The sequence below is a fragment of the Agelaius tricolor genome, unplaced genomic scaffold (genome assembly GCF_023055355.1).
Source record: "Agelaius tricolor isolate 1412-34295 unplaced genomic scaffold, bAgeTri1.0.p SCAF_37, whole genome shotgun sequence".
Taxonomy (NCBI): domain Eukaryota; kingdom Metazoa; phylum Chordata; class Aves; order Passeriformes; family Icteridae; genus Agelaius; species Agelaius tricolor.
Genome location: NW_027269297.1, coordinates 1,906,949 through 1,932,071, shown reverse-complemented (window position 1 = coordinate 1,932,071; position 25,123 = coordinate 1,906,949). Strand labels below are relative to the sequence as shown.

Sequence of the window (25,123 nt, the reverse complement as noted above, 5' to 3'; positions counted from 1 at the left end):
CTGCACACTGAGTCAATAGTGAGACCAACAGATCTTCCTTAAAAGTAACCAGGGTTGCAAAGCCAGTTTCCCTCATCATTTTTCAGAGCACACAAAGGTGAGTGGGTGCCTCATCTTTCAGCTTCTGTGCATGACATCTATGCTGTCCCATGGATGTGGTGGCTCTCCAGGGCCAGCACTGCTCCAGAGCTCATGACAGTGCAGCTCAGCAGGACTTGGTTAATCATTTAGGCAGCCCCCATTTAATTCAGACATCTCAGGCTCTCTGTTCGGTTCCTCCCTCGGGTTTTGCAGACTCTGAGCAGACAGATTTATTGGGGTCTTAGGCATAATCAGGAACAAATTAGCCTCTGTTAGGATCACACACTGTCCTGGATCACAGCTATTCAAAGGCTGCTTTCCCCTCCATGTGAGTATGAATTAAGTCATTGGGCTGAAGTAGGCCTTGAGTATTCTTTTATCCCAAACACATGATCTTATCAGAAGCCCATTACGTTTATCACCGCATTTGGAGCCAGTGCAGGAGTTTGTTGCTCTATAAATGCTGTGCTTACTTCAGTGCCTGTCGTGAAAAGAAGTCAGTGCTTTGGGGAGGCCGGGAAACACTGTCTAAAGGCATGTGCCTAAAATTAGGCTGTGAGTTTGTGGGTGTTTGCATGGGGGGGTGGCTGAGTCGGGGATGTGCAAAGGGAGCGCCCGTGCGTTTGTGTGTCAGTGTTTCTGTCAGCGTGGGTGTGCAGCAGGCTGGTGATGTTTCACTGTACGTGTGCATATCTGACTCTGCATATGCTTATAGCCTGAAGGTCAGGTCTTTTTAACAGGGTAGGTATTTTCCTTTCATCCCCCCACCACTTTTTTCACAAATAAGCCTCTTTTCATAAAATGACAAAGAAATGCTTTTTTCCCAAAATACATATTTGCGTCTGTTTGGCATTTGGTTTTGAGGATTTTTTGATTGCTGATCTCAGTCTTTTTAGGGCTGAACGTTTCTCAGAGATTTCTGTTGAGCCTCCCACTCTAACTGGGACATAGTGGGTAAGCCAATTAATTGTACCCTACTGTCCTAACACCTGACTTATGCCTTGATGTGGGAGAGGAGCAGATCAGGAGATGCAGAAGGATAAGCTGAGGGAACCAAGAGTTTTTTCTCCATGGCCATGACAGTGACATTCTCATTCCACCCGTCCCTTGAGCTGGCCAGACACAGGGCATGGCTCTCCCAGGGATGAATGAGCCCCATGGGGGTAGCACTGCTGAGTTGCCTTAGGGCCCATCAGCACATCCACCCAGACACCCCAGGAGCCATTGTCATCTCTTGTCTGGGAAAATTCCCCCAGGCCCTCCTCTGAGCTCTTTGAGGGGTGGGATATATGTTTGGTGGCTCCCAGACAAATTAAGATGTTAAGATGTGACATGTAAGGGCAAGAAGTTTGGCCACCCTGGGAAAATTCATTCAGGACTGCATTCATACAGCTGAAACACTTCCAGACTTGTGCTCCTTTTCACCAGCTCTGAGCTCTGGCCTGTCAAATACACAGTTCCCTACATTTATCCATGTACACAAGTTGTCCACAGAGGCTGTGATGAAATCAAATCATAATGACATTTTTCCCTGATAGACTTCTTTATTCTTTCAAAGCCACCCTCTCTTAAAGACCTGGAATCTTGCACAGGAGGAAAAGGAGTGAAAGTCATTAAATAATTGACTAGCAATAAACTGATGTTTTCTGGCTCATGATGGTATTTCACTGTGTAAACCAGGAGAAAAAATAAACAGGGGATTTAGTAGATTGGAAGTAGCTCAAAATTGAGCAGCCCTTGGATTTTCTGACACCTAGCTCATGATAGTCCAGTGCTACCGACAGGATTCTCCTTAGGGATCCTTTCCATCAGTCCAGCAAGCAGCTCTGGCTAATTTCCTACCTTTTTTTCAACAGGCTTATTTGCCAGACAAAAATACAACAGGCTGTCAGAACTGGATACCTCTGGGGACTGGCAATGATAATACAATACAAAATAGGATACCAACAGGTCAAAGGTTTCCATTTCACAGAGTACTCTAATGACTGAAAGTCATTATTGCTATGCAGTCTGTTTGAAAAGAGTAGATGGATCTCAGTTCAGTTTTTAATGGGCCAGTGTTACAGAAACAACCTCAAAAATTTGGCATCTTTGTTGGCAGTCTCATTAGAGAAGCCACAGAATAAATGGGCAAGGATAATAAAGTCTCCTGCTGCTTTTGATCCTTTCAGGTCAAATCTGAGTCATGTTGGTTGAAGCCGTGTGTTTATGTGGCAAACTCACCCTCACACTGCGTGTACTGTATCTGCCTTGGATAAACAGATCTGTTTGGCCCTTTGGTCACTGCAACTGTGAACTTGGCAGTTTTCACCATCTCTACAGCCACAGTTGCTGTTGTTGTTGTTGATTTGCAGATATCTTTTAAAAACAAAAAAAGGGAAACATTTTAGACCAAACCCTCCGCTGGCATTTTTCCACCCCAGCTGGTGGAATTATGCCAACACCCACATTTGCCTCTCTATGTATTTTCTGTCTCTGCTTTCTTCTCTCTTTTAAAAGGAGATAGATGAAAATAAGCAGAACCCCCCTAACATTAGGAAATATCTTCGGGGAATTGCCCAATACAAAAGTTGGCTATTGTTGCTTGGCTTTATTTAAATCACCTTGGTATGACCTAGAAGTGACCAATGCTTCCACTCAAGGTGACCTGACCTAGCAGATACAAGACCACTGATGGTATCAGGACCTAGGAACTACCCTGCAGACACGTGTAGTTTGTTTTCTCTGTTTCCCCTGGCAGATGAACCCAGCAGGTGCTATTTCCACGATGGCGATGGAGTCTGTGAGGAATTTGAGCAAATGACCAGCATCAAAGACTGCGGCGTGTATACTCCCAAAGGCTTCCTGGATCAGTGGGCTTCCAACGTCTCTGTCTCACACCACAGTGACCAGCAGTGCCCAGGGTGGGTGGTCATTGGCCAGCCAGCAGCAACCCAGGTAAGGACAGCATGTTCCTCTTCCTCTCCTGGAAGTCCAGCAAGGAGCCCTCAGGTGGAGCTCAGTGGTCAGCGTTCAGGGGTGCTGTTACCCCTGCCTGCTCACTTGTTTCTTCACCAAGGATGGCCCCTGGCAGCAGCTTCTCTCTTTCTGAGCCTGATTAGTAGTGATGAGTTGAAATTCAGTGCCAGTCACCCAACTGGAACTGGCTGAAGTTGTGGCTGGGTTGATTGAATGAGCTGTGCAGGAGTCACCTCTGCCAACCATCATCACCTCAGAGATAGACGGGCTCTTCACAGCAAGCACAGGGAACGAGCTTGTGGCAATGAGTTCTGAAGGCTAATGCCGAATAATACAAAAGAGTGTTCTTTCTTTTTTAATAGTTTTGTGTTTTCTGCCTCCCAGTTCCATAAAAGCACCCTATTGTTCTATTCTGAGAAAGGTCCTGTCCATTCCCAAAGCCATTCATTAGCTTTAACCCCCTTCTCCTATGTCTCCTTTGTAACATAAATAGCTCCGGTTACCATAACTTTACCTTTTGTCTTTTTGAGTGAATTAGATCCAAATGAGTTCAAAAAAAACTTTAGATAGATGTCTGGAAAACAGAGCTGTACATGATGCAGATGCAGCAGTTCAGATGCAACCTGATTTGGGAAAGCCCACATTGCTTGCTGATGATTTTTAGAGGGAAAGGCTCTTCATATATAAGAGCTGCTTTGTATATTCCTCCTTCAGCCCCCACTGTTATCCCTTACTAGAGACAGAGAACTTATCACACTAATCAACTTTGGCTGACTTCTGGTTGGATGCAGAAAAGTTTTTCTAAGAATCTAATTATCCAAGAGGTGTCTTGAGTGGGCAGTGCAGAGAGGAGTGCCATGTCACAGATATGACAAACAGATCTCTCTGTGAATAGTAAATGTTAAGCATTTCCAGTTGGCTTGCAAGAGAAAACATCTTTATGCAAGAGACTTGGCCTTGCTCACATTGCACAAGTCTGTAACAAATTAATGACCAGGTCAGTTCTAAATGCACAAAGCGTGGTTAGCTGGCAGAGAATCAAGACAGAATCCTGAGCCCAGTATTGACTTTTTGTCATTGTCTCATTTATTATTTCCACACTGTAAAAGGAACTTTCCTCTGGACCCTTGCTTGTGCCTTCACAACTTCTTTCTCATTCAAGCTCCCTGTGCAGACCAAAGGCCAGTGTCTCCAGCTCAGGTGCTGCTTTTTGGGCCTGTCCCCAGGCATTCTGTCCCCCTGCAGCTGCTCCAGAGCTGCCCTGGTTTTCTCTGAAGCACTGGTAGGAGCTCAGCCACACCACACAGTAGGTAACATATGGTCCTGTGGTGGAAAAACCACCACCACACACTCACACAACACAAAGCCCTGCTGTGTAGCCACAACTCAGGCGTGTTTGTTGTACCCAGATGAGATGAAGTTGTCACAGTCTTGTTTAAGCCAAAAAAAAAAAAAAAAAGGCAAAAAAGCTGTTGTATTTATAGGCAGAGCAGTGGCATATCACACACTGGCAGAGTGAATGGGAACATGCCTCCTGTTATTGCCTGGCCCCTGGGGAGATAACAGTGTGCTATTTACTTCCAGCAAAAAGAATTTTTGCTTTAGCTCAGCTGGTCCTATTACACCAGTTTGAGTGCATGGGGTTCATTGACCTTTTTAATCATATAGATGATGGGAAAGTTTTTGTTTCCCCCAGGAACAAGACAGTTGTCTTGGGAAAGCACCTGACTTGTCACTCTGGAGAGGTTAGGTGGGGCAGCAGGTCACCAGTCTGTTAGCTTGTGGAGATGAAAATTAACCTAAGATCTCCTCTAATCGCTGCATGTAATCATCACTGGTGTGTAAACATGTTTGGCTTCATTATCTGCACAAGCACTGAGCCTTAGGGGTTTTCTGTATTGATGAAAAGAGCACCTTTCCTCACCCAGATACCTTTCAGAGTAGGTTGTGTGCTCGCTGGTCTTGTGCAAAGTTTTCGTGTTGTTGCTGGGTAGCTTCCTGATTAATCAGAGTGGTATTTCTGTTGGCTTCCCATCAGGAATGCCATGAAAGATATGTTTGAGTGCAGTGCCCAGCAATATACAGAATACATAAGCTGCCTGTTTGTCAGCCATCCCCGCCTCTCATCCCTGCCCCAGCGTTCTCAAGGCGCTTTAAAACATTTTAAGCACGTCCTGACTTAAAATGTTTCTCATCCTTAGATATCTCAACGCCAGGTTCTCTGCATGACTGTCATAGTTCTGTCAAGGCTTTTTCTGAGGAGTTTGCATCCCAGGTTGGTTGGTTGTGGTGGTATCTCTCAGCAATATCTGCCCATGTGCCTTGTTTACCTGCTGGGGGATTGCTGATAAGCACAAGCTGGAGAGCTCTTTCTTGTTATTGCAGGGCTGTTTCTGTGACCCCTTTGCTCAGTTCACTGCAGACATTGCCCATGTCTGCAGCTGGCTTTGCCTTAGATACTTAGTTATTAGTTTGAGATGGCTCTTACATCACTTGTTAGTGTGAGGCTGCCGACTGGCAACATAGTAAGGGAGATAAAAAAGAAAGTTCTCAGTATAAGATTTGTTTTGAACAATAAAACGCTTACAAAGAATGACACAGTCTTGGCGAAGAGATACAGATTTGAAAAATGGAAAGGTCAAACAGCCCCCCCTTTAAACAATCGCCCTTTCTGCAGAAGCAGGACTGAGAGACAGCCACTTCTACTTTCCTGGCAGCCGCCCTTCAGTGCTGATTAAGAAATATTCTCAGTACTGACAGCATCATATTCAGAGCCAAAGAGGGCCAGTCAGCAACATTGCACCAGCACAGAAATGCAAGCACCAGTGCAGGGTAGTTTTGCAGTTTGATTTCTAATCTCGTGTCTTACACAGACATAGAAGCAGATGCTGCTCAGTACCTGTTGTCAGCTGCAGGAGGAATTCAGCAATAATGGCTTTCCTCACTCTTGAGCTGGCTTTTTTCCCCCTCTTTCTTCTGCTGTGAGTTTGCAAACAGCCTCTCCATGCACATCCGTTTTCTTTTGCCAGGTTTATGCACAGGGTGAGTGCATTAGCTCCTGTTAGTCTCTCTTGCTGGAGTCAGTCAGAGCAGGGAGGATTTGGATATTTTGCTAAGGCCTCGGGAGGAAGCCTCTGACAGGCCTGTTCCAGGAGGGATGCTGCAGCTGGGGTGAGCAGAGCACAGGCAGATGAGTGCAGGCTGATCACAGGGCACTGGAGGTGCCATTTCTCCTTTCCTCTTGCTGGTGGCACTCCTGCTTTTAGAGAACTGATTGACCTGAAGCTTCCCTTTGTGCCTTTACAACAGAGAATTACAGGAAGGGTCTTTAGGTGGCTGATCCCTGACCCTGTTACTCCTGTCACAGCCATGTGTGCTCAAGACTTGGCTGTTGTTGGTGATTTAGAGGGACAATCCCCCAGGAACTGCATTTTGTTGCATTTCCTCCCAGCTGTGCAGAAATTGTTTAGACCAAGTATCCATACATGTATACATATATGTATATATATATAACTTTTTTTTGCCCTATGCCATTGTTTGAGCTTGGTTTTCCAGTGTGTGGAAAAAGCCACACAGCTCAGGCACAGTTAACAGAACGGGGACTCTTTCCCAAGGCTGCTGGGCACAGACAGATCCTGGGATTCGTTTTCATTCCCGGACTAAAGAACACACCCTGTTCTCCTCTGGGTACCCCACAGGGGCTTCTATGGAGTAAGAAGTTGTGGAAGAGGATTCCTATTACATCTTTCCCACAAACAGAGGCCCCCTCCTGCCCCATTACCATTCCCACAATTGCACTCATCCAGACTTGCTGCAGCAAACCTTCCACCAGCAGCAAAGATGTCTAGAATTGCACTGTGTCTGGAATAGCCCACAAAAGGAGAAGACAGGAGCACAAAAATATCCTGACTACTAAAAGAAATAACATGGTAGAGCAAGGGCTCCAAGAGTGGTAAGAAAATACCATAAGAAAATTAAAAAGAAATATGATGAAGTTCTCTGCCATGCAGTTTTATTCTGTCTAATAAATATAATGCTGAAGATAATTCCCCAAAGATCCAGCAGAGCCAGCAAATAGAGTAATCTTGAACAGGAGTGGAAAGAGAGGAAACCTGCAACTTTTAATGGAGAAGCCATTCCTTTCCTTTGGGGTGATCTTGCTGAGAAGAGGGAGGGTGTCTGTCTGTCGGCTCTGCAAGTGGCCCTTTTTGAACTTCCCAATTCACAGCCAAGTCCTGTTGCTCTTCAACGGTAAGAGTTTTGTTGTGGTTGGAGGGATAAAAAATCCCCATTTTTAATAAGATGATTTGCTTTGCAAATGTCTTTGTTATTTATAGCCGAGCCAGACTTTGAACCACTAAGCTCTGGAGGATGAGGGCAGAATCCCACTAAGCAAAACCATTAATGGAGGAACCATGAGTGATCAGAGACCAGTTCTGGAAAAAGCTGAACTGGACACTGTGCACAGGCTGTCACAGGAGGAATGTAGGTTTGCTGTGCATGGCTGAGCTCATTTCCAGTACTGGCTGATCCACTAAAGGGCTTCAGCTTAGGTTACACAGTCTCCCAGTCTAAAGTTAGTTCCAGGGGTCCGAAATTTTGTCTTCATTTCCCCTGGAAACTACAGACCAGCCAATTTGGTCTTTTGCCTGAGGCTGGAGAGCTGCGTCATGAGCCTGGCCCTGACTCTCAGGCAAAATCAGGCTGGAATGCTCCTTCCTTGGATGAAGTAATGATACTTTTCATATTTTTCCTTTTTTTCCATGTGCAGTGATTAATTAAGCCTTATCACAGCCACATTGCTTGGTTTCTGCTCTGTTTAATAGAGGTGGAAATGGGAGCATGGAAAGGTGAAGCTACTGTTTGAGGATTAGACCTCAAAATCCTTCAGAGACATTGCAGGCACTGGACATTACTGAGCCTAAACCTCCCAAGGACTAGGAAGTTCAGGATGTCTTGAAAGGGAAATGTTCCTGTCTTGGATGGAAAGAAAACTGTTCAGGGCTTGCTGAGAGTTTCTGCCTCGGGGCAGAGCCCTGGAGGGGTTTGAGGTTATTAAATCTGCATTTTAGTGCTGTCAGCCCCCTCACATCATCCTGTTTGGGAATTAATCAGTCTTTATCCTAGCACAGTTTGGCTGTTCATTCCCAGCACAAAAGGACTGGAAAACTGTCCCACCATCTCCTTGCTTTAATGGCTGGAAACGTTGCTTCCCACCTGACTTGCTGGGAAAGCTGGATTCTGCAACTTTTCTGCCAAAGGAACTCCACTGCTCCTTATTTGCACGTTTGCTTTGCTGCTCTGCCTCGCTGGAGGAGGTGGTCCATGCCAAGGGTCCAAGGTGAGGGATGCTACAAGGATGTGTCATATGCCATCAGTGCCATGACTCAGGAATGATCTCAGCATTCTGGGGAGCTAAATGAAATGAGAAATGGGATTTCTAGGTAGGCTGGCTTGGAAAAGGCTCATTTGCAGAGAGTTGGCTGAGGAAGAGCGTTACCCTGAAAGTCAGTTCAGAGCTGGCTGGAGGATGCTGCCCCTCACCTGGCTGCCTGCTCCCAGCCGGGACAGACAGGGATCCCCTCCACCCCCATGGCTTCCAGTGCTCCTCTGCTCCTGGCTGGAGTAAAGCTCAGACCCCATGGCTGATGTTGTAGCCTCTGGCTGATTTGTGTAAGGGGAGGACGGAGAGAACACAATGAGATGTCAGAGGAGATTCCAAGCAATTTTGACAAACACTCAAGGGATATTTTTTTTTTTCTTTCCACTCCCTTCCCCCCCTTGGTTTTTAGAATAATTTTTCAAGAGCACATATGCAAGTCATCTAAAGGAAACAGAACAGTGAGTACCAGGGGCTGGTACACTGTGTTCCCTTTGTGTACTGTAGAGAAAATAGATAAAAGAAACAAAGAATGATGCAGAGAGCAAAGCAGCCAACCGTACTCTCAGAGAGGTTCAATCCGACTTTTTCAGAGATGAAGGTCAAACCAAAAATCCTCAGGTGCCGGAAATTGGTCCCATCTTCCTAGAACCAAGAGAGATTTACCACTAATGAAACGAGAGCAGAATTCCATGCCATTTGTTGTTTCTAGAAGCAAGAAGAAAGGCAAGAAAGGAATATTGTCCTGGGCAGCAATAGGGATTATGCGCTCCTTTAGGAAGTAAATTACCATTTTATGATCATATCTGCTGTACACCCAGCCACCCACCCAGATTAGAGGCATCAATAGAGAACAGCTTGGACCCCCCTGGCACTGGCGAGCCGGGCAGCCGGACCCCCCGACAGAGGCACTGCTCATTAACATGCACTGCTCTGAAAGGAGACCCCCCCTGCTCGGCCCTTGCCCCTCAACCTGCCACTCTCCCCGTCTGCTGCTGCTGCTCACAGGCCTTGGGATGCAGAGCATGTCCAGCCGTGAGCGTGGGATAGCTCCCCTGCATCCCATCCGGGTTGTTTGTCTTGGGTCCCTCTCCATTCAGAGCAGAATGATTTTGCATAAATGCATCGACACGTCTGCTTTGTTCATGCATGAAGGGTTCTCGGCATTTCTCATCCCACCCCCCATCTTCTCCCTGCTCCCTGGCATGTGGCTTCACCAGCTTTTCCTTGATTTCCCTGTGCTACAGCAAATAAACCTGTCTGAAGCAGTGAGACAGGAGACCCAGCACAGTTAAAAACGCCCAGATAGATCTAAACCAAGCAATGGGAGAAGGGGATGGAAAAGGGTGCAAGAGCAAAGCCATAATGGCTTTTACACTGTAATTTGGTTTCATGTTCTGCACAAGGAAACATGTCAAATATGTAAACAGAGCTCTCCAGGGTTGTAATGTAGCTACAAAACCACGGATGTACAGGCAGGCAGGGTGCTGCTCTCCAGCAGAACGGAATGCCATCCCCAAAACCACACGGTCATTTCTTTAAGCTGAAAGTAAACTTTCTCATGCCAGGAGCAAAGAATTTCTTTTTTTCTTGAAAATGAAGGATTGTCTGCACCACTTGTTTGGAGTACCGTGGGCATTTTAGCCCACATTGTCATAAGACACCTCGTACTTTGAATGCCAGTGAATTTCAGGGTGTTCATCTTAAGATGTCTCTAAAAGGCATGGTTTTAGAGGATGGTGTTTGTCCTGAAAGTGTCTTAATTCATTCACTCTGTCCCTACCTAACCCTGAAAATAAGAATCAGCAATAAAAAAAAAAAAAAAAAAAAAAAAAAAATAATAATAATAATAATACATGTGAGGAGAAAAAAATCAAACCAGCAAACAACAAAGTGGGGACCATTTGGATGCCCTGTTGAGCTGCTCCAAGTTCTCTCCTGAGCTGTGCTGCCTCAGTTGCAGCTGTAACTCTGGAGGAACCCCACATCTGTGCTCACTTTTGGAAGTGCTGCCTGCAAAGCTGGAGGACTACTCTTTCCTCTGAGGTCATTTCAGTGGGGAATCTGATAAGAAGACGTGATTCACCCTGGTAATTCAAATTCACATCTGGTAAGTGGCCCAGCTCCCCCTGTGCTATCAGCAGGAGTCTCCTGGGGACTGGGTTTCCACTGTCGTCTCAGGGTCTGGCTCCAAGCTCTCACATGTGCCAGGAAATGGTTATTTGCAGGATCAGTGCTATTATCTGTCCCCACATGTACCTCCTCTCTGCGAGAAGCCCTCAGCTCAGGAGAACATCAAGTTCTGCTCAGCCATTTTGGTAACTGGGCCAAAATCCCTACACTTAGCACTGCTGGCTGTGAATGTCATTTTTCCATTTTTTTGGTGATTAACCCTTGCATCATCACTCTCAGAGGAGACAAGTCACTCTTCAGAGAGGGGAAGGTGAAGCACAGGGTAGAGATGACCTTCCTCACACCTTTCTCCATCCAAATCCCTTCGAAACATTTGGCCTTCCAGCAGAGCTGCTCTGTCACTGTGCATACACAGTGAGCTGAAGCAGCTGGAGAGGGAAAGCCTCACTCTGTGGAAATTTACCTGTTCCCAGAGGTTGTTCCTGGTGAGAAAGGCTGAGCCTTGGCAGGTGGGTGTTCCTCCACCCCCTCTGCTGCCAGTCCATCTCCTCAGAGCCTGCTCCTGGAAGGCAGTGAGGCTGAAGAAGCTGAGCTTCCTCTTTCACACAACACTTTAATTCCTCCAGTAACTTCTTCTGGGAGCAGGTGGGAGTTCCTCTGAATTCCCCTACAAACCTGGGACATCAAGGACTAAATGCTCCAAGTATTTTGGCTTAATTTGTTGGAGTTGGGGGTTTATCAGAGCAACCAGCATTGCTCCAAGGTGAGAGGAGAGTGACAGGCTTCCCCAGACAAGCCTTTTTTTTGGGTGGAGATGTGCATGGATTGGAGGCAGCTGCTGCTCTGTGGATCTGCCTGGATGGTCCAGCTCATTCAGAGGAATTTATTTGCAGCATGGTGGTTTCATTACTCTGCAGTTTCAGTGGGAAAAGCCCAGTGAAGCGAGGGGGAACCTTCTGATTTGCATACTGCAAGCCATGTCTTCAGGTACTGAAAAACAAGCCAGAGGATTTAAATCTCGATTAATACCCACTGATGTAGGGCTGATAGCTGGGTGGGAACTGAAAGGTTTTGCCAGCTGAGGTGTGACTGCTCTCTGGAGCACAGGGCAGCTCCTCTGAGCCCCCCTCCACATTCCCCTGGTGCCTCTCTGCAGCTTCCCTTTTCCTATTAAATTCAGGGCCTCTTCCCAATGCATCATCTCCCTGGATGTATCCAATTAAGGCCTGTTGACAGCCCAGAGCAGACTTACACCCTTAGGATTAGAGGCATGTGTATGTCTTCATATAGGGAAGGACGACAACAGGGTGTCTGTCTGGCTCCCTGGGAGCACAGTGGGGAAAGCTGAGCAGCCTGGAGAGGGAAAAGGAGCTGGGGAGAAGGAGATTTGCTAGATTTGCACCCCCAATTATCCCTGCCTGTGGAAACGCTGTGTGCTGAGGGTAGTGTGTGGTTTACACAGCCTGTTTACATGGGCCATAACCCTAAACAAAGCTGAAAAGCACAGCTTTAACTCTGGAAATAAAAGTACTGGAAACCCCTGGTTTTCTGCACATGAGAAAGTTTTGTTCTTTAAACACACAGATGTTTTTAAATGAAAAATCACTCTTTTGACCTTTTCTGAGTGTGATCATGTGGTCGGGGCTGACATTAACCACTGCACGGCTGTTTGCCTCAGGCACAGGCGAAGCTTAGGGAGGGGTCTGCAGGGCTCAGGCTGGCACCTGCCTTGGCTCACATCTCTGGGAAGTGGCTCCTGTGCCCCCTGAGCACTCAGGGTGGTGCAGGGAACTGAGGTCAGGTATGGCATTATTTAGGGTTTGCTGCTACTATACTAGAAACAAAAGCAGTAGGGTTTTTTTTTTCCTGCTTGAGAGCTGAAAAATTTGTGGCTTAAATTCTTTCTTATGTATCTCTCTTTTTATTAGTGTCATTGTCCATGTACTTCTGAGCATCTCTGTCCACCTCAGCCAGTGTATTATCTGATGGAGAACTCAAGCTCTTAAGGGATTTGTTATTGTTGCTTTTGTGTTTTCTCTACCTAGAGAAAACTTTCTCTAGGTAGAGAATTCTTTCTCTGCTTTTGTGTTTTCTTCATGCAAACAAATGTATGGCACCAGCTGTGGGAAGGAAGGAGGGGATGTTACCAAGTGGATTGTACCACTACTTTGCCTTACAGTAGCTGCAAAAGTACAATGAATCCAGTGAGCCAGAACTATGAATATAATAACAAAAAGATCTTTAAGATCCTCCTAAAGTGTGGCACACATTCTGCCTTTGACAGTTTGATTTTCTGGTGCCAGCTGCTCCCGAATGAAACGCTCCAGCCGAAGGAAAAACAAAACCAAAAAAAAATTCACTTCTGCTCTGCTCCTCAGTGATGAAAGCTGATGGGATGGGATTGTTTTGCTTTGCTGCAGCACCCCACGGCCAGCCTTGGCCTGCAGCTCCACGAAGCTGTGCTGCAGTGGACCTGGCCCGCTGGAGTCAGAGACGGGCAGCTCGGGAACCCGAGCGCTCAGCCAACAATAATGTTCTGGCTCCTGTATTTGCTTAACCTTGCTCTCCAGTGGATGGATATACAGTCTGCTAAAGCACTTATCAGTCTATAATGCCTTCACACTTCTGTGAGCAGTAATGTGGAAGTTGTAGACAGGAGCTTGTGCTGCAGCTTGAAAATGTCTTTTAGTTTTAATGAGGCTGATACTTGCAGAACTGGAGGCATAAGTTCTTGTTTGGGTGTGCTGCTGCTTGATCCTGAGGTGGGATCCCAGCAGTGCTGGCGTGGAAGATGCTGTTTTTTGAGAGCACCATCTTTATGTCCCACTGCCAAGCTGAAGAAATAGCAGAAGACTGACAGGAATAAACAGGAGCACATGTCAAATTGCTGGATTGCTCTTTCATGTGCTGCACAGGAGACTGTGTTGTGCACTCAGAACTACCTCTTGATTCTGCATCCCTTCAGTTTGCATCTCTGAATGGCAAGAGAAGCAGGGGCATGTGCAAATTGCACCCAGGAGCTCCAGATGCTGGGGTTTGCTTGTGAGCTGCCATGAAAGATGAGTTGATTTAAAAATCCCATTAGTGCAATTATTTCTTCTTTTTCTTGATCTGTTTTTCTGTAGTGTCTGGCCTTGGTTTAACCAACATCCTCATGGTGATCCTTTGAACCATGCAAAAATCATCTGGTTAGGGTTTTGTTGGAAAATCAAAACTCCATATTGTTTTTTTTCCATGAGTCCAGCAAGCATCCTAGATATTTGATTACACCTGGCTGGCTGTCAAAGCCCATGTGAGTTTGGGATAGGGCCAGTCAGAACTGATTTACAGTTTTTTCAGGTATGCCATGTGAAATTTATGGTTTGATGTGATTTTGATTTGAACTCAATGGTTTTAAATGAAGTTTGCTTTGAATCTGGAGATAACAGAAATTCAAAGGGAAGCTCAAAGAATGCAGGTCTGCATGATTTAAAAATGGAAATATATTGTTCATACCAGCTCTTTGGAAGTGAAATAACTGCATTTTTGAGAAAGCTAAAGTTAATAACACACCTTGAATACACATGCAATCTGGGCCATCATCTAATGGAAATCCCTGTAGCTCCTTTTCCCCTGCCTCAAACTAAACCAACTTATATGACAAAATGAAATAGCCCTTGCATCTCCCACTCATTTCTGAATCACAGCCCTGTGTTACATCCAAAACTCTGAGGAAATTTCCCTTTGGAGATGAACACTATTGTTGTAAAGTAGAAGAATTTATCATCATGTCACATTGCAGGCAAACTATTGGTGCCCTGTCCGTGGTGTTTTCACAGAAAGGTCACTTTCCAATTACTGAAAAATCCAGCCAAATCTTCAGCTGAAAATCGTGGCTCTGTGCTGAGGAAGCTGTAATATCATGCTAATGGGATACTGAGTCTGCAAGGTCCAGACACATCAGCTGCTCCGGGTTCAAAGTGGACGTGGCTGTGCTGAGACTGGACACAGGGGCGGGCAGCAGGGCTTTATTTCATCCTGCAGGAGATGTAAGCTGCTTCCCAATCCCACAGCCAAATCCTGTTCTTCATTACACAGGGAAAATTGACAGATGAGGTTTCCTCTGACTTCTGAGCCAACTGAATCTGGGAGTAATACAGCATCAGTGTATTACCCTAGGAGTTTCATCAGCTTCCAGCTGATAAAGCTTTGCTGTGGATCAACTGCCCACAGGCCTTTGTCCTGGGGCAGGACACGCTGCAGATTTTCATCTTTTGCCATCAGACCTTTAGGGACCCCAATGAAAACTAGTAAAAGTAGACAAAGAACATGAAACAGAAAAACTGTGTTATCTGACACAGAGGACAAGGAGAGTTTTGGGGGAGAAGATGCAGTGATGAGCATCAGACATGAGGGGAAGTTGCTGCTGTGGAAGTAGCAGTAGACAGTAAGGTCAGGTGGCTGTTGAAAGAGAGAGACTCAGGTTTCTTCCCTCATTTTATGTTTAGACTTTCTGCTGCTGGATCTCAGATTTGGTTTTAGTTTTTTATTTTATTTTCTGCAACAGAAACCCATTGGTAGTGCACATAAAATTGAATATGTGTACCGGTTTGGGAAAAGTATCTTTGAATGTTTTCCTTAAGTTTTATAGGCCAACCTGGAATGACCTAAGGATGACATTCATGGCTGGGCAGGCAACTTTGGACTCAGATTTCTGATGAAATAAGTCCACTGACAAAGACATCTGATAATGACACTTGTCTGAAAGCACTTCTGACCAGAATCTAGAAGAAAACCCAGAGCAAAATTCCTTGTGCTGCTGTGTGTACAATTTCCATTTGAGCTCTGTGGGCTCCTGAGGTTTGGAATGGTCAGAGAAATTGGCTGGGGTTTGAGGTGTTTGTTGGAGGCCTTTTAATGGTTCGGTGCTCACTTGTGGGCAACTTCGTTTTTCCCTAATTCCAACCCAATTCCCAGCCTAAATGAGAAAAGCAGTGCAACAGCTTTGAGAACAGATTGGAGGTCTGTGCTGCAGTCGGCAAACTGGGTGGTGTCCATGTGGCAGTCAAGCTGCCTTACAATATTGGGCAATAAACAAGCAGGAACCTTTCTGATATTTAGCAACTGCTCCATAGTTTCTCATCCTTGAGTGAGATTAACCTTAGCTCAGCAAGAACAATAACATATTTAAGAATAAAAGGGCTGGGTGACTGCCAGCACCCTGGTCTGGCAAGGGAGGGAGAAAGTTTTCAGCTGTAAGGGATGTGTTAAACTGCTGCTTATGTCATGGTTGGGATCCTCTGGTGTGTGTTGAGTTAAATACAAATAACATTCTGCAGAGCAAACAGATAAATATTGTAGATTACTGTAGAATACAGTAGATCTCAGTATTACAGCTGAAATCTGTTCTTTAGCTGGACCTTCAAACAAGAGAATATGTTCTGTTTGTGCCTCCATGGGTTTTGTATCAGTCTGTGAGTTTTTCTGTGCATCTCTGCAGCCTCACAGAGGATGTTTTGTGCTCAGTAAATAGCTGGTACTGTGGGTTTTACCAAGAGATCTTGTTCCTGCCTGCTCCATGGTTGCAGTTTTGCCAACAGGACAGGGTACAGCCCGTTTCACCCCAGGAACACTCTGAGTTGTCCGTCAGGGTGCAGAAGTGTCAGCAGCACAGTCCCCTGTAGAAAGGAGTGGGGAGAGGCAGCTTTTGGAGCCCAGTGTCCCCTTCCACCCTCCTCTCCAGAAGGAGGATGCTTTCCACTGCCTGACCAAGTGCCCACGATGCCCCTCACAGCCAGACAGAGCTCGAGGACACGGTCTGGAGGAGGCCCTGCCATGGTTCACCAGATGGGATTTTGGGAGCAGACAGATCTGTGCTCTGGAGGTTTGCTCTGTTTCCAGCCGCCCCTGGGCATGCAGACAGGCACGTCCGCTCCAACCACGGTGCCAGGGCTGAGTAGGGCAGCATCTGAGCTTAAATAGCAGCTTTTCTGTCTGCATTGAGAATTATTTTGATGTTAAAGTGCTGAGAACCAGCAGTGTGTGCAAAGCCTGTGGTGTCTGACTGTGCTTGCTTGGTGGGAAAGTCAGAGTGGGATGGGAGTTGTGTTCAGCCCGCTCCTGTGGGGAGCTGTATCCTCACACCTGTGTGTGCTCTCAGTGACATCTGAGCATCTTTGTGTGGCTCATAGCTCATAGCTTTCATCCTCAGCACACCTGTGTGCTGTGGGGGAACATCATCCTCATCTTCCAGACAGGGAGCCCAGGCCTGGAGAAGCCAAGTGCTGCCCAGAGGGTTGTAGTGGGGCCATGCACTGCCACAGTTGGGCTGGGATTTAGTCCAGTGCCCAGTCCAGGGGATTTGTGATCCTTAACATGTAGTTCAGCTGCAACAGGAACCCATCAACACAAATTCACATTGCCTGCAGTCACGGGATGGCTGGGAACCATTCACGAGGGCGCCTTCCAAAATTTGCTCTTCAGCAAATTTTCCCATATTACTTTGAAGGAAATGGAGTTGATTGCAATAGTAAATGTGTTTTTGATGTGGCAAAAAGCTAAGTGCTCCCAATATATCACTTTTCCCTTTCTGCTGACACATTCCTCGGTCCCCCTGAGTAAGGGAAGGAAAACAGGAGAGGCGGTTTGAAGAACATGTTGTGCCTTTGATTGACAAGAGGTTGTATAAATCAGTCAAAGGGAATCCTCCAGGCATTCCCTCTTGTGGGAAGATCCCACAGTGCTCCCTGGCCTTGATCGTTCTGTCTGCCGATGTTTGTGTACAAAATGTGTGGGTGGGAGACGAGCTGGATCTGAACCTCTGAGAGGAACAGACATCAGCTCTTCTAATTGAAAGCAGCTTCCTCGGGAGGGGGATGACATGGGCTTCCAGTAACTAGACACAAATAGTCGCCGCATACTTTGGAGCACACACTAAGCTCCTGTGGATATCCCGCTTGCTGTGTGGGGCTGAGAATCTGGATAAGCCCCAGTGAGTAAAGTTTGGAGCACTGTGCGATGCTGTCATTCTTCAAAGCAAATACTTCAGCGTTTGGTAACACCCTGAAATGAGAAGGCTATCGATGTGTTCTTCCCCCTGCAGCTGTCAGGTGCTTTAGCTGCTGCTTTGCATCACTGTAGCAAACTGGAGGACGTTAGGGTATAGTCTGTTTCTCATAAGTGTGAATTCCTGCGAATAGCAATGATGAGAGATGCTATTCTGTCGTCCAGGCCATTGGAACTTGTAGTTCTAGAAGTGTTGGTACTGAAGTAATCACATTTAGAAAAGATCTCTAAGGTCATTTGAGTCCAGCCATTAACCTAATTAATTAATAGGGGCCTTCGGGCTGCTGCCACAGTCTAGGGATGCCTTAAAAGCAGAGGTGTGAAAGACTCTTCTAGCAGATGATTCTCAGGCTTGGCAGGTGTGATGTGACATTCAGTGCCTGGGCAGAACTGAAACAGGGATGGATTTACCACATATGTTGGAGCCTGGTGAGATGGTGGAGTTTGTAGATGACAGGAACTGTTTATCCAACCCAATTGCTTCCAGAGTAACCTAAAGAACTTTTTTTGCCATTAGCTAAGTTTACTGGCCAGCAGCGAGTGGAGAAGAGGCTCTTGTAGCCATTCATCTCTCTCAGCCTTTTCCCACACTTCTCAATTAGACTGTTCCAAAGGAGGCTTTTACCCCAGGAGCACTTTGAAACACTTGTCTGGGTAGCGATGGATCAGCCTCAGCAGGGGGAAGCTTATCTAACCTGCTCAAACCAGGCCAGCCTGACAGCCCACGTGGCCTGAACACAGGCTCTTTATGCAATGCTCAGATTTTTGCTAATATTCTCCAGCAGAAGCAGAAAGTGCTATGGTTCACACACGCACACAAATCAAACAAGGCATTTAAAAGTTATCAGAGATTTCCAGCCCACCTCAGCAGGGGTTTATTTTGGGTTAGAATCAAACTTTTGGTGGAGGTCTGGGTGATTTCTTAATACAAGTTTTCACTCATCCATTAAGTGGCACTTTAAAAGCACCTAAAGTCAGTGCTGTGTTTCTCTCAGCCACCTTTTTGGACCAACAGAGCAGGAGGAGAAGTAAGAATAAGAACAAAATCATATAAAAGTAATGAGACCTTTGTTCATGTCAAAGAGCTCTCTGACCATATATACTGCAGATGTGGGTAAGATAAATTCCCTGGCTGGAGAGGTATTAAAATAAAAACCATGCTCCCAACACGAGACAGGCTGCTGAAAACGCAAGGAGGGAGAGTTGCGAAACACTACATGTCGAACTGCTGGCCTGGATTTCAAATGCCAAAGATAGTTTATGTAAAGCTTTGCTCTGCTGTTAAATGTAACACTATCCACTGGCTAGCCTCAATGAAGCTTGGTCCCAGTTGTTTCAAAAAATAAATAAACTAAAAATCTTCTTCCAGCCCATTAAAGCTGATTTATGTTTTACCTGTAAGATTCCTCTGTGCTGGATCTTGAAGGACTCAGATTTTAAAGGGGATTACCTCACTTTTAGCCAATCTGGTTTCTCATTCCCAGGCATCCCAGGCTCTCTTTACAGTGCCCAGACTTTGCCTGCCGGGACCAAGAGGGCATCTCTATGCAGAATTATTGAGTGGGCATAGGACTTTGGATGGCTGCTAACTTTCTTTTTTCCCTTCAGGGTACTCTTTTTGATTTAATAATTAAATTGCTGACAGAAACAGCTTTACTGACAGCACATCAGCACAAGGAATTCCATCTATTCCTATGGTAATGAGAGTTAGTGAGTTCACCAAAGGGTTGTGAATCCAACAGGTACCTTTCAGGTGCTCCAGGAGCCTCAGCTATAAGTATCCTTCTAATGCAATAGTAAACTTTTCCACAGTGGACATTCCCTTTTTTCTGCTTGCTGTGGAGGTGAAGACTATGGTCATTCATGCTTCATTTTTGAAGCAGCTTCACTGAGCAGTGTGCTTTCAGGGTAATTCTGACCATTTCTTGCAGCTTCATTTTCACATCTGACATACTGGTGGCACTGCAAGGCTCTCTGGTGTACAGAGTCTGGCATTTTTTTTTAGCTTTTCATCCATAACAGGACTTGGGAATCATGTACTTCATTGGAAAGAGCAGTTTGCCTCCAGTCTCACTGCTGCCTGCCATGGAAAGGCTGCAGGTGTAGGAAAAAGGTGATTCTACTTGCAGAACTGATTGGAGAAAGAGGAAATCAATTTGCTTAAATGGGGTTCTAGAGGCAGGACTTTCCAGGCTGCACCTGGTTCCAAGTTTACAGGGCCATGTGTGGCTCCTCTGGGGTTACAGTAATATCAGGTTTAAATAGGGCAGTGCTGAGCCACAGTGGAGGCACCTCCACACTGCCTGTGCTGGGAGTTGGGGTGCTCAGAAGGGATCCTCACCTGGACTCCAGTGGGAAGAGCCCTGGTCCATTTGGGTGGGAGCAAAGTTGTTCTAAATGCTGTCAAAGGCACCAAATTCAGAGGAGATTGTTGGCTGCCATCCTGCTGCTGTGAGTCTTTAGCTCCTGTTCACGTTTCAGTTTTTCTTATTGGGGTGGAAGACCTGGAAACTTAATTTTGAATATCTCATGCTATTTAGAAGCACAGTTATTGTGCGTCACTTTATCCTAGGAGTGCACCTGGGCTTTGTTTCCCCACTTGAAGCAGTCAGAAGCCTTCCTTGCTGTCCTCTAGGTCAGTTTTGGTGTTTCTTTTTTTCCTGCTGCAGATGTGTCGTACCAAGGTGATCGACTTGAACGATGGTGTGTCCCAGTATGCCTGGTATCCCTGCACAGCCAACTTCCAGTACTCCCACATGACACAGACCATTTTCTGGCTCAAGGTAGGAAGTGCACACACCACTCAGAAGTTTCCTCTTTGCCTGCCTCTACAAAGATTCCCCAGCAGGCAAAATATCGTGGGCCAGCTTTCCCAGGGCCAAGCTGCTCATTTCTGAAGCATGTTTAGAGCAAAAGAGCAAAACAATGTTTTTGAGCACTGCCTAGAGAGTCAGTAGTGAAGTCCCCTCGTGTGTGACAAGGCTATTGAATTTCTGAGAGGGTTCAGCTTCAGGGCTCTTTGACTTGAGTTTATGTAGTTTGTGTAGGAGAGGTTGGAAGAGAAGATTTCTGTGTGACCTGGGATGGGAATTCTTCTTTTAAAAGTCCTGGACTGGCTCCTGGGGATTTTTAAAAGCCCACCACAGTTCTCCACCTCAGGCTTTGTGGGGTTTGTGTTTTCCCAGGCTTATTTTTCCCAGCCTATGGTGGCTGCAGCAGTCCTTGTTCACTTGGTCACAGATGGCACCTACTACCTGGACCAGAAGCAGGAGACCATTGGTGTGCAGCTGTTTGACACCAAGGAGCAAAGCCACGACCTTGGTAAGACTCTGTTGTGTTAAACTCCCTCTTTACTGCTTGCTTAATCTGGTGATGCCCCCATTCACCAGTACTCCTGCTCAGGTTTTTTTCAGAATTAGACAAAAAAGGTGCCTGCTCAATGCTCTAAGCCCTGAGCCTCACTGGAGTTTGTTGAAAATGATGTGTTATTTTATACAGACATTACTCCCTAGCTGTTCACTGTCCATTCAGAGGTGATTAGCTCATCTTCAGTCACTAAAATCTGCACTATCTCAATGCTTCACACCAGCACTGCCCTGGAGAGACACTGATGGTGCTACAGGTGGGCCCCTGGGAGCAGGGAGTGAGGGCCCTGCACCAAAGGTTTCACAGGGAGGGCTGGGTGATCTCCAGTCCTGCCTGCAGGAGGTCTCCAGAGCCATTGAATGGCCAACATTCCCCAGGTGTTTCAGGTGGGGAAGGTCCAGCCCCAGGGCCCTGCCAGGCTCCTGGCGTGGCCTCCAGCAGCTGTGCCTGACAGAGGCAGGACCTGCCAGCTCTGAAGTGCTGCCATAGACAGGTTTTGCCTCTGCCCTTGGCACAGGGCCCCAAACTGGGGAAGCTGTGTCTGGTGAATTGATCCAGGCTGCATTTAAGCTCCAGAACCCAGGAGCTCTCCCTAGCTCCCAACCCTGTGTCAGGGTAGGGCTTGCATAATCCCTTTCCAGATGTTCTCTGCCTTTATTTTTTTTTTTCACTGAGGAGAAAGCTGGCCAGGTCACCTTGAGAGCAATTTTTAAGGAAACAAAGCTCCCATCCCTCAGATTTCTGTTTTACCATAGCATTTAAGTTTTAACAAGCTGAAACTCAAATGAGCTTCCCACTAGTGATGAGAAGAAGGGGCACAGAGTGGCAGGTGTTGGATGAGCATCCAGGGTAATACAGAATTTGCTGGAGTGTGGAGGAGAACAAAGGAAATACGTGTGGTGTCTGTTGTCCAAGAACAAACTGAAATTTGCAGCAAGTTGCGCAGGTTGAGTCAGGATGGCTCCCAGTTTGCCAGAGCCCTTGGATTAATCTTACCCTCCTTTTGCAAAACAGTGGCACATAGCTCTATCCCTCTGAGAAATAAATGATAGAGACACGAGCATGCCAGCAGTACTTAATGTGACATTTTATAGGGACAGACAGGCAGGCTGGGAGAGAACGAGAACAAGAAAGAGGAGCAAAGAGGAAACTGAGGGTTAGGTTTTGAAATCTTCAATGAAGTTGCAACATGAGTTTGGCATGGCTCAGCCTGATGTCTGGATGTCCTCCCAGCTGAAATGCTGCTTTCATCATGGAAAAGCCCCTTTGACCTTTCAGAAGAGGCTGCCTGGAGCAGAGGAGAGGTGTAGGTGGGCTACCCAGCAGCTCTCACTCAGGCAGAGCTCCCCATTGCTGTTCTGTCTGACTTCTGACAGGGACATGAAGTCCTTTTCCTGGATATTGTGTTTCATGTGTTTGAATTATCACCATGGCAAGCTGGAAGCTGCAGCTGAGATGCAAAAGTTGGCATGCACTGGGGGCAGGACTGACTGAGACACTCAATGAGTCTTAAGCAGAAGCTCGTGGCAAACTGAAAGTACGTCCAAAGGGAAGTAGCAATAATTTAAATCTCAATCAGTCCCCAGTGTGCTGAAGACAATGCCACAAGCAAGGAATAGCCTATCCAGACATGCAGTTTCCTGCCTTGATCAGAGCAAGTGGACTCCCAGAAATTAATGTGAAGCTTCTTCTAAGTGCTGGTAGGAGATGGAGAGGTTGGGATGCCAAACAGCTCAGTGCTGTTGGTTCAGAGCCATCAGAGACACCAGGGTTCAGAATAGATGGGTGCAGAGCCACAGAAACAGGGGGGACCCTGAGACAGCTCTGACTGCCCCCATGGGCACCTGTACCATCTTCTTGGGTATTTCAGGGGAATTAAGAAACCTTCACCTGCCCAGCCACTGTTTTCCTGGTCAGGTCAGAAGTGACCAGCAGTGCAGCACAGCTCTGAGGGTCTGCTCTGTTGTGGACACCACCTGAGTGCAAAGAATGAAATAGAAGTGAATAAACAGCCTCATACCATAAGGTCTTGGCTTTCCATCAGAGAAGGCAGAAACTTCCAAGGAATTTGGGAACCCGGGATTTTGAGTATTAACTGCACCTGTTTGTAAGTGAGAAACGTGCACCGTTCCACAAGGAGCTGATATCAAAAGACTTCTGGGAGGCAAGTAGACAGGGAGGTTATTTCAGGGTCAGGTGAAGACCAAAACAAAAAGAGGTTTGCTTTTTTATATTATTTTTTTTATTACAGGAAGATTTTTTTTTTTAAGTAGAGGGTGGGAGATAGATGTTTAAAAAGCATGTCTTAATTCACAGGAAATCACTTTCTAAGGAGAAAAATGAAAGCCTTTTTATTCCTTCCCTTTTGAGTCAAGAAATCTGAACTGGGGGAAAAAAATAATAACAGAAATCCCTGAGCCAGTTAAACATGCAAATAGAATTTATTTTATTTTCAAATTTGTAAGTGTATCAGGGTAGCCAAAGGGCCTGGGCCAAAGCCATTGCTGGGGGAGCTCCAGTGAAGCAAATGGATCTGGAGCCAAGCTGATCCTCGGAGTGATGCCATGGAGCTATGGAGGCAGAGCCTTGCAGGCAGCCAGCAGGCCATGAATCTCAATTAATGAATTTTGAGGGCAGCCGACAGCTGTCTGTCCTCTGCCTTCCCCCTGAGACGGGTTTGGCCCATTTGAATTCAGGTTGCTTCTACCTGAAGGTGGGAATTTCTTCCCAGCTGTCACTGAGTGCCTTATCCACTGGAAAAAAGGGACTCAGGGGTCTGCTTGCCACCTCTCTGGTGTCTCAGTGCACCACTACCTTGAGGTGTTTTTAATTCCCCAGAACACAATTCTTTTCTCCTCGAGTGACATCACCTGTAAAATCCTCAGTGGCTCCATCACCCTCATTTCTGTCTCCAGGACCAAATCTGCCTTTTCTTGCAAAGAACAAGATACCCTGAGGCTCAAAACTATCGAAGAAAAAAAATCAAATCTGGGCAGATTTAGTGGAAAACTCATGCAAAAAAAGAGAAAGTTTTACCCTGAGTGCGAATGACATGCACAGCTCCAAAGAAGCTGCTGGTGCACAAAGCCCCCCAGCCTGCCGGCACCGTTTGATCCTGCAAATAAAGGCTCCAAGTGTCCTCCAGGACCCATTTTACAATGGTGTGACTCTGCTTCCCCCGTGCTGGTTGCTCCTGATTTACCAGAGCACAATAGGAACGTAGCTGCGGTCTAAAGGAGCACAGAGAATGGCAGCCTTTCTTCAGCTGTCTGGAGGGATCTGCTTCTCTGCTAAGCTCTCTGCAGCCATTTGGGAAGCCCCTCCAGGCAGCTTACCATAACTTTTCAGCTCTATAGGGCCATTCCTCTGGGTGAAATGCCTCTGAAGTGCCCACGGCTTCGGGAAGCAATTGTGTTAAGCCTGACCCTTCCTCTGATCTTGTCTCTCCTCTGGCAGGTGTCCACGTCCTGAGCTGCAGGAACAATCCCCTGATTATCCCCGTCATCCATGACCTCAGTCACCCTTTTTATCACACCCAGGCTGTCCTCATTAGCTTCAGCTCCCAGTTTGTGGCCATCTCCGGGGTGGCCCTGCGTTCCTTCCACAACTTCGACCCCATCACCATCAGCAGCTGCCAGCAAGGACAGACCTACAGCCCTGCGGAGCAGAGGTGAGCCCGTCAGCCCTGCTTCCCCCTGCCTCACACCCACCACCCCCAGCGTGGGCCAGGGCTGGGGAGGAGGCAGGAGGGGCACAGCAGCTGAACCCTGCTGACCCCTTTGTGTCACGGGTAAAAAACCGGCAGTGTTCTCATTGATCAGGATGGATGGGACATTTAACCCGCATGGGATGCTGTTAGTGAATTATTTCCTCTTCCTTTCTCCTCCCTCCTTTATGCCAAGCCTGGAATTGGGGCCAGTCCACTCTGCACACGTTCCCCAGCCTGGTGTTGTGTTCAGCAGTTCAATCTGAACCCCCTTGTGCTGCCCCAGCGCCAGGGACCTCCCAGGGAAGGCACCACGAGGACGCAGAGTGACGCCTGTGCCCTGGAGGGGCCGGATCCTGCCAGGGGCTCAGCCCTGGCCATCAGCATCTGCTGTGCTTTTATGGCTGGGTGAAGCCCTCAGCACCTCTCTGGATCCGGCCCCCATTCTGAAAAGC

At 46.7% G+C, this 25,123-nt stretch overlaps 1 protein-coding gene across 1 annotated transcript in view; it reads left to right on the top strand.

Annotated features, from left to right (window-relative positions):
- Positions 1-25,123, top strand: part of PAPPA (pappalysin 1) — a 181,294-nt gene that overhangs the window by 102,740 nt on the left and 53,431 nt on the right. The window contains exons 10-13 of the mRNA XM_071453626.1: positions 2,822-3,018; positions 20,266-20,379; positions 20,782-20,917; positions 24,419-24,632. Of these exons, the coding sequence (XP_071309727.1) occupies positions 2,822-3,018; positions 20,266-20,379; positions 20,782-20,917; positions 24,419-24,632 (661 nt within the window). The remainder of the gene's footprint in view (positions 1-2,821; positions 3,019-20,265; positions 20,380-20,781; positions 20,918-24,418; positions 24,633-25,123) is intronic.